Genomic DNA, 9,683 nt, shown 5'->3' on the forward strand with positions numbered 1-9,683 from the left:
TGAACAGAGGGTAGTGCACGCCCACCAATCACACAGAGCATAATCGTTTAATATTGGCCATTTCCTTGCACGTCAAAACCCGAGATCCACACAACAAAGAAAGCTTATCCTTCCTTATAATCACGCCCCTTCATTATTAGCCCCGCCCCGAAACTTCGAGTCATGTAAACGTGTGTCTGACGTCAGCCGCTAACAGGAAGCAAAGTGTGCGAAGAAACCGGAAGAGTTTGAACTTGCTTTGACAACAAGTAACAGTGCGGATTGTGGAACAAGTCGCCGGGTCGGAGAGAACTTTGGATAATGTCTAGCATGGAGAGTATCCTTTTCTTGTTGAGAGATTCGGAAGCGGCTGGAATCTCTGTGTTTGAATATATGGAGAACAGTAAGGGGCGTGTTTGTATGAGTGAAGTACGGGCATTGGGTATGTGCTTGGGTAGTGCCGCAGGCTTGTGCTTCTTAGGGCAATATCGAGAAACCTGTATTTAATGTAAACAAATGCAGGAATAATTACCATTAAAGCAGTACAGCCCTAGCATTGTTATTTGGATTTGTCTAAGTTACCGAAGTTCCCTACCCCCATAAACTTACATTGGATTGGTGCCCCAGCATGGTTGCCACCAAACAAGTGTTGATTTTATCTTCTAACATGTTATTGTTGATCTAACATTCTAGAATGTCATGTCTCAGATTCAACTACAGAGATCCACTGGAAGTGAAGTGCAGATGGACCTATTGTTTTTTTGCTTTAGGCATAGATAACGGTTTATGAACTGTTTATTTGGGAAGGTTAATGACTGATATTTTTTACTGAGGCTAAAATAACCTGTTGGTTTCCTGTCATCATTTTGCTGTTGTGTTGACTGGCAGATCCTTTGAATCAAAGAGGAGTGGCTCTATTCCACCTTTTGCCGTCATAATATTGCAGGTTCTGGGCTGTCCAACCTACTGCCCTCCTGCTGTTGAACTAAAACTAGATGATAAGTGGATGATGCATTTAACATTATTGGGCTTATTGTTAATTTACACTGTTCCTAGTATTTAGGATGACAGTTCTCTGTAACAGTGCCAGTCTCCTACAAATTATTGTTAAACACTTTGGATGTGTAATTTTCTCCCTTTCTTTCTGATAATTGTAATATAGTGGTTGACCTTTATTAATAATTTTATTCATTAATATGACTAAAATATAGCGGATCAATGACCAAACCTTCTCTGTTAGTGTACTGTTAGTGAGCAATAACTTACACACATAAGTAATAGAATTCAAAAGATTACTTATCTTTGTATGATTATATTTACAAGGATAGCCAGCTCAGCATTAATTCAACACAAATTGGGGAGCCCCATAATTTTTGGTGCGTGACTTTCAGGTTCCCAATATCCAAGCAATGATCCAAATTGCTGGCACTCGTTCAGGATTCCAAAGTGAAGCCCCTGACAAAAGATGGAGGCTCCCTTTTATACAAAGGTTCTTAGAAACCCCCCCAACACAAAGTACTGCCTTGTGCCATAATGTGTGCAAACTGTTGTCATAAACAAAAACATATAAATGTATTAAATTTGTACCGGGCCTTATTTGTTACTTAAAAATCTTGTATATAGAGTTTGTCTGTTTATTCCAAGGATAATTTGCTTGGTAACAATACCTATGTCTACTGTTTACCTAGCAATATAGGTAGAACAAAGACATTGTACCTTGAGCATTGGACAATAGGTGTCCCAAGATCTGCTGCTTTTACTTGGCTCAAACCTAAGATTTGATTCATGTATCAAAGCAGATATATATATATTACACTGTAAAACACCCATGGGAATATCAGGATTATCATATCCAGCAGAATCAACTAAATTGACAAAGGAGCTCAGTTCTCAGAGCAGACCTTAATTTCTGCTTGAGGCAGCAGAGGAGTTATTTGAATCTATAAAGTATGAGATTACTGACTGCACCCTTTGCCGTCATGTGATATGTAGCTCACTGTGCATGTGATGGTGATGTCACCACATTACCTGCAATGGTAAAACTAAATATAATAAACAAGCTGATCAGGACTAACTAGTACTGCTACGAAAACATGCATCCTTGTGTTAATGCAGCAGTATCCATTTAAACATCAATTCAGAGTTATGAGTCACAGATTGATTTTCATTCTACTATAAATAGTGTGTGCTTACAGAAACAGTACAGCGTGATCTCGCTGACATACTAATGTAGTGTCTCTGGTGGGTTCCTTCTTATTTGGTATAATTAAGCAATTGTAAAATATGTATCTGTTAACCCCTTTCTTTCCATAAAGTCCATCAACCTTTAAACAATATTAACAGTTGACAAAAACATATATTTAAAACATATATACAGATAGTTTTATTGCTACAAAGATTATGCTGTATTAGCAAATGGAGAGGGAAAAATACCACAAATAATCATTTAATCTAGAAAGTACATTTGTATGTATTCTTTTTATTCTGTTTTATTTATTTTTTTATAGTTAAACACGTAAAGCCCTGTACTTGTGGAAGTGAAAGCTTAACTACAAGCCATTCTGCAGCTTCATAAAATTAAACACATGTGAGTGTCTTTATTTAAGATTTTCTTTTACAGAGTGTTTTGAAGTTTGGGTAAATGCTAGATGTGACTGGGCAGAAAGAGCTCTCCCAGTAAAAAGTGCCATGAAAATCAGGAATGTTTTACCTACAAAGGTTGCTTCGTTTGGCAAATGGTATTTGAGCCCAAGTACAGAGACAGAAGAGTTCTTTAACAGACCATAGTCTGTTGCATAGATTTTTTATTTAGTATTAAGGAATATACAGGTATAGGATCCCTTATCCAGAGAGCTCTTAATTATGGAAGGCCATCTCTCAAAGACTCCATTTTAATCAAATAAGTCAGGTTTTTTTAGAATGATTTCCTTTTTTATGTAATAATAAAACAGAACCTTGTACTTGATCCCAACTAAGATATAATTAATCCTTATTGGAGGCAAAACAATCCCCTTTGGTTTAAGTCATATTGATTTGATTTTTTTTAGCAGACTTAAGTTATAGAAATTACAGAAAGACCTCTTATCTGGAAAACCCAAGGTCCCGAGCATTCTGGATAACGGGTCCCATACCTGTATTTGTCTTTTTACACAAAATACAATTTCACTTGATGATATAAAATGAGAAGAGTTCTGTGCTTTGTAACCTTAACCAACCAATCAGAGAATCTGTTCAACCTGAAATTTGCTGCTAAAGAATTGCATCGAAATGCCAAAAAATGTGAAAAAGAAGAAAAAACAGAGAAAGCTAAAATTAAAAAGGTAAGCTAATAAATTTCTTTAAAACATGTTTACAATCGGTTCCTTAAAATGTTAAAACCCTCTGACTTGCCATTTTGTTCAATTCGTTCTCATTTCTGTGGGCTGGGGTCAGTTGGGATCTCATTATTGAAATTCTAGTTAATCTTTCTCTTTCAAAATACTTGTTGTTTGTTTTATGTCTATGATGTAAATAGTTTACCTTTTGGATATGTTCTAGGCCATTCAGAAGGGCAATACAGAGATAGCAAGAATACATGCAGAGAATGCAATACGACAGAAAAATCAAGGCATTAATTTCTTGAGGATGAGTGCCAGGGTGGATGCTGTGGCAGCAAGGGTTCAGACTGCTGTGACAATGGGCAAGGTAAGTGCAAGTAGTAACTAAAAGAGATATGGGCACTCAACAGTAGTATGTCATTGTTACTTTAAAAAAGAAAATGGTGCTATCATTTGCTTTAGAAAACTGCTCCTAATTCTCCCCAGCCATGTACTTTCATTATTGATCAGGAGAGCAGAGACTTTTCATTTGCTTTGATCAGACTGGGCTGGGAGTAGCACAATCCAACCTATTAAAGGATCATGCCACCACCAGCTCAATGTTACTGATGATACTAGCTCTCCTCTCCTAGGAACCTAAGACTATGTTGGGTGTCAGCTGTGGTATATAGTTTTGCGTTTGGGGCAGTTTAGGGACACTTTTATACAGAAAGAATATTATGCCCAGTCTTATTTAGTGTTGTTGACACATACCTATGAAAATGCATTAAAAGTCAGTATTACTTTTAATATACATTACAAGGAAATAAATATTCTACAGGAGTATTTACATACTCTTCTAAAGATAGGCAGGTATTATGAAGAAGCAGTAGTAATCGCTGGTCTGCAACCATGAAATGCTTTATCTACTTTGAAGTTACTACTTTAAAGCAGATAAAGCATTTCATGGTTGCAGACCAGTGATTACAACTGCTTCTTCATAATACCTAGTATTGTGTTATGGCAATTCAATCAGTACACAATATTATTTTTCTTGTTGTAAGGGCAGTTAATATACTCTTATGATGTGCTTATAATTATTTTGTATCTCAGGTCTATGTTACCAGCTTCAAGTAACAAATTCCATAGCCTGCAAACCTCCCAAGGTCTTCAGTTAGTCTTGGTAGTTGTAAAGAACATATGCATATCCGCATACTCTCTAAATGCTCCTTAATGGCACTTTATTCATTTGTCTTTTTATTACTTTATATCCGCATTTTCAGGTAACAAAGTCTATGGCAGGAGTAGTGAAATCTATGGATACTACTCTGAAGAGTATGAACCTAGAAAAGGTAATATAAATCTTACAAAAGCTGCTTTTTATTACCTTATTTGATTTTCCTCCTATTATTATTCATGAAGTTTTTTTTTTTTTTCAGATCTCTGCTTTAATGGACAAATTTGAACACCAGTTTGAGACACTAGATGTGCAGACACAGCAAATGGAAGATACAATGAGTAACACTACCACATTAACCACGCCACAGGTAAAAACTTTTTTTTTTTTTTTTTTTTAACATTACGCATGCCCATGTAGTTAGTTAACTACTATACAGCAATTGAACTGCTAAACGTTTAGCAGTTCCATAGTGTGACTCCATTCTACCTGTTACTGTTCTCTTTTATTACTGACTGGCAGGGTCAAAGAAATACCATGTAAGAGATGTTTTGCTGTGGTCCTGCCTTGAAAGCATTTAAAAAGAAAGATTTTACATACCATTTTATAGCGTTTTTTTTTTTGTTTTTTTTACATTTACACCATAGTGGTTAGAGAAAGATCAGTTAGTTATGTATAAATTCAGATCTTGTATGACTAAAACTGCCTTTTGGTGATGGTTTTCTTTCTTGTTTTAAGAATCAAGTGGATAATTTGTTACATGAAATGGCAGATGAAGCAGGGTAAGTACTCATCCTATGAAATGTCTAAAACAAGCTCATGCATGAACATCAAAATCAGATAAATGTGTGTGGCTGTAGGGGGATAAAAAATGTACCTGGTGAAAAGAAGGGATTGTTTAATACTTTTCTCAACAATTTTGCATTTTTACTGCTTTTAATTGGTTGGTGTTTAAGTGGGATGGGGCCAACTTGTGCTGGTGCAGCTAGGAAACAAACTGTTCATTCTATGGTCTAATGACCTGGCCACAGTTCACAGTGCATACCCCTATACACATCGCTTGGAGTAGACCTAAAGAATATGTACAGTGCAAGTTCCCTCCCATTTGGCTTTGAGAGCATGGTGGAATTATTTACGTCTAGTTAAATTGTAGTTCAGTTGCCTTTGTGCCACCTCTTACATTTCAAGCTTAATATCACACATAGTAAATGAGCACTCTTCAGTCCTATTCTTGATCCAGGCAGTAACTTTGGGAAATATTTATTTTAACTAAACAAAGATGTATATTTTTTCCTTACAGTCTTGACTTAAACATGGAATTGCCTCAAGGCCAGACTGGGTCTGTTGGTACCAGTGTAGCATCCACAGAACAGGTAAAAGATGGTTTCTTTGCGCAAACAAAAATAATAGAGATTTTTATGACTAAAGGTGGCCATACACGGTAAGATCCACTTATTTGGTGAGGGTGCTAAAAGAGCGGATCTTGTCCCTAAGTTGGATGATATTGTGCCAATTTAATCGTTTGGCCCGAGGGGCAAACAATTAAATTACAGTGATGAGTATAGGGTCTGTTGGATTGAGGACCGCATCAACTAGCTAATGCGGTCCCCAATCTGACGGGAAAATCAAACCTGTTGATCGACATCTAGTCTATTTTCAGTGGGCCCCATACACGGGCAGATAAACTGCCAAATTGATGTAAAGGACTTTAATTGGCAACATAAATCTGTCTGTGTATTGCCATCTTAGAGTACACTTGTCCTTCTTGTTTACTTCATATAAAGCCTTCAACTAATGTTCGGTTTTTTTCTTTATTAAGTGGATGTTACAGTTTATTTATTTTTTTTTTGGTACAAATTAAACCTTAAAGGACATGGAAAGGTAAAGTCACTTGGGGGTGCTAAAATGTTAGGCACCCCCAAGTAACTTAAATCGCCTACCTTTTACCCCAGGCTGGTGCCCCTGTTGGGAGAGAACAGCACCAGCCCAGGGTACCTGCAGCGCTTCCTTCTTCCTGGTTCGTGAGTGCGCGCATGCGCAGTAGAGTGAAAAGCCGAACTTTAACAGAGAAGTCGGCTTTTCACTCTACTGCGCATGCGCTTATCGTATAGTCGCAGCTAAACAAAGGAGGAAGCGCATCGCTACAGGTACTCCGGGCTGGTGATGTTTTCTCCTAACAGGGGCACCAGCCCGGGGTACAAGGTAAGCAGTTAAAGTCACTTGGGGGTGCCTAACATTTTGGCACCCCTAAGCGACTTAGCCTTTCCTTGTCCTTTAACTGGGGCCTGCTACTCCTTGCTGTAGCACAACCACATGTGGCTCATAGCAAATGGTCAATTTTGATGACCGTGGTTCTCTCGGAGAGATCCATATGTATCAAAACACTTATCTTCCCTGCAATTTTCATTCACTTTAATGTGCTGCCTAAAAAAGACACTAATGCTGTCAGACAATATTTTTTAAGTGAATAGGAGGCACCTGCTGGCAAAGAGAGTGGATTGTTTTTATCACCATGGTTCTGTGTAAGATTACTGCTGTGATGAAAACACTCCATGTGCCTTAATACTAAATTAGCTAGTTGATGGGCATTGTTGATTAGCAATACCCTTAAAGCTTCAGTTTGGAATTTGACACAGCTAAGCCTTAAGTTCTCCTTAAACTGATATGAAGGGTGCAAGGATAGTTTTTGTTTTTATGGAGGAAAGTTACTCATAGTGGAGCTGTACCAGCCACAAACCCAGCATATCAGTGTATATTTTTTGGCCTTCTCCTGTTAAAGGACATGTAAACTCCATATACAAAAATTTAATTGGTGAACAGCCTCTTAGAAATATTTCAATACCTGCCACACTGGTTGTCCAGAGGTTAATAGTAAGGCTGCAACATCTCTTTAATCACTTAGATTTCCTTCTCCTCCTGTAACACACTCGCCCCCCCCCCCCCCCTCAGGAATTTGCTTTGACTTCTGGCTTGTGGGCATGCTTAGTTATTCTAAGCTCAGATTACTAAACACGCCCCCAAGTCTAGCAGCCAGTGAAGAGATGGCATTGCCGGTTCCCATAGAACTCAGCTCCAGCTTTCTGTTTCAGTTTTTTTTCTCCTGAACTCAGCTTTACCATTACAGTGCTCAAACAAAGCAGAACTTTTATCAAAGACAGTTCTGTCTGTGTGAGCCTGTATTCTTGACTAAATGTATGCTGAATAAGGATCTGTGTGTGTAGGCTGCTTGCAGATTTAAATGTATCTGATTATGTATCAGGAAAAATGGGCACCGGGTGAAAGCTGCTATTTGCTTTTGGAAAATGTGATGGTGCTGGCAAGCGGAGGGGATATATGCAGTACAAATGATGCCATTTGGGTGGGGGAGACGTGCCCAACTGATATACATTGTAGGCAAATGTAGGCTTTACATTTCCTTTAATATTATTTCTCGCAGAGGAGATTGCAGTTCTTTTTGCCCTTTTAATATTTGTGTATGAAAATTTTCAGTAAAGAACTTTATAGCATGGTCTATCACGAATTAGCTGTAAATAATTTGAAAAACATTTATCACAAATAATGTACTGGTTATAGTAATTCTGTAGCACCCAAAACAGATGATGCATGGGTTAAAAACTGGTATCTGCAGATGTGTTGGAGGTTGTGTGATGTCTTGCAAAAGCTTCAGTTTTGCAAAGACAGTGTTCTTTACAGCTATAATTGGGTGCACGTGAGTCAAACCCCTCTATGTTGATAAAACATGGTGCCAGTGGGTCCAAACCCCAGCAGTTCATAAATCCAATTTTAATTACTTTAAATAAGCCTTAAAACTTGACCAGAAATTAAACTAATCTAATAGTGCTTTGCAATACATTATTCATTTTTTTTTTTCTTTTTGTGCAGGATGAGCTATCGCAAAGACTGGCCCGTCTGCGTGATCAAGTGTAGGAAAGACACCAGCTTTTCCATAAGTGCATTTTTGCATTTCACCTGTACATATATGCAGTGCATAGTTTGGGATATTTTCTTGTGCGTGTCTAGAAGCATAACTGCTTTCAACAATTCAACCTAATATATATAAACCTTTATGGATGCTCTGAACAAGCATATGGCATGACGTTGGAATGTCTATAATGCCAATATTAGAACGTTTAATATACCAAACTACAGGACCCGGTTAGAGATGTACAAGCAGATCATTTGTCTTATAAGCATATTTGTGAATGGAACTTTGTGCTGTCTTTGAAAGTCTTTTTAGTTGTGACTCAAATGACTTTTCCTGTTTATCACTCTTCATTTTCATCTAAGAAAGCTTTATATATAATTTATAGTATTATTGTTTTCTTGCCTTTACATTAAATTGGTTTTATTGCTAAACAAGTGTTTGTCCTGGCTTAACAATCTATGCAAAAGAATCCAGCTAATGTTCTACACTTTGATTACTGTATTAATTAACTAAAGCTCCTGGGCTCAAATCAGCAGTATGTCCGAATGTGGAATCTAATTGTCTGTTTGCAGTGCTGGTGATTATGGTATAATAATTGCAATTTACATACACAGCCCTTAAAGGACTGAACCAAAACAAGTCCATATATTTATACGTTTCATTTTTCTCTTTCTACTTGTCAAATACTTTAAAGAGTTGAATGTATTATACTTTAATCTTGACTCCAATCTTATCCAATTCTTCTCACCTCATATATGAATGTATTGTTGTACATGACTTCTGACCATGATTTAAAAAAGCAAATAGGAGCATTTTTAGTCAATATTTAGACAACTATATTAGCAGCAAATTACATAGACCAGTGCTGTCCAACTGACGGCCCGCGACCCCCCTCTGTGTGGCCCCCACCTGTCTGACTGCTTTGATGGCTTAACTTTGTGTAAGATTTAAATGGTATCAGTACTGAGTTTAACTGGCCCCCTGCTTGGTTCTCACCTGCGAAGCAGGCTGTAATCCCCCTGTATTGTTTAAAAATGTAATCCCCTGTACTGTTCACACCTTTTAATCTCTATATTGTTCACCCCCTGCATTGTTCACACCTCAGGCTCAGGCTGTAATCACCCACATTGTTCTCCTGTTCACACCTCAGACATTGTATGTACTGCCTGGCCTATGCTGCCTGTGTGTAGGCAGCATAGGATAGGCAGAGTATGGCACATAGTCCGCATAGGGCAGGGAGGGTATGGCACACACAGGGAGCATAGGGCAGGGAGGGTATGGCACATACCGGCAGCATAGGCCAGGG

At 37.9% G+C, this 9,683-nt stretch overlaps 1 protein-coding gene across 1 annotated transcript; it reads left to right on the plus strand.

Moving 5' to 3' along the window:
• The first annotated feature begins 218 nt into the window (after positions 1–218).
• Positions 219–8,808, plus strand: chmp1b (charged multivesicular body protein 1B). Its single transcript, NM_001005047.1, is given in 8 exon segments — positions 219–316; positions 3,202–3,299; positions 3,517–3,663; positions 4,559–4,627; positions 4,715–4,822; positions 5,191–5,234; positions 5,753–5,825; positions 8,335–8,808. Coding segments are annotated over 8 exon segments (600 nt in total). The 5' UTR covers positions 219–300; the 3' UTR covers positions 8,380–8,808.
• The last annotated feature ends 875 nt before the right edge of the window (positions 8,809–9,683 follow it).

This window comes from Xenopus tropicalis, chromosome 8 (genome assembly GCF_000004195.4).
Source record: "Xenopus tropicalis strain Nigerian chromosome 8, UCB_Xtro_10.0, whole genome shotgun sequence".
Classification (NCBI taxonomy): domain Eukaryota; kingdom Metazoa; phylum Chordata; class Amphibia; order Anura; family Pipidae; genus Xenopus; species Xenopus tropicalis.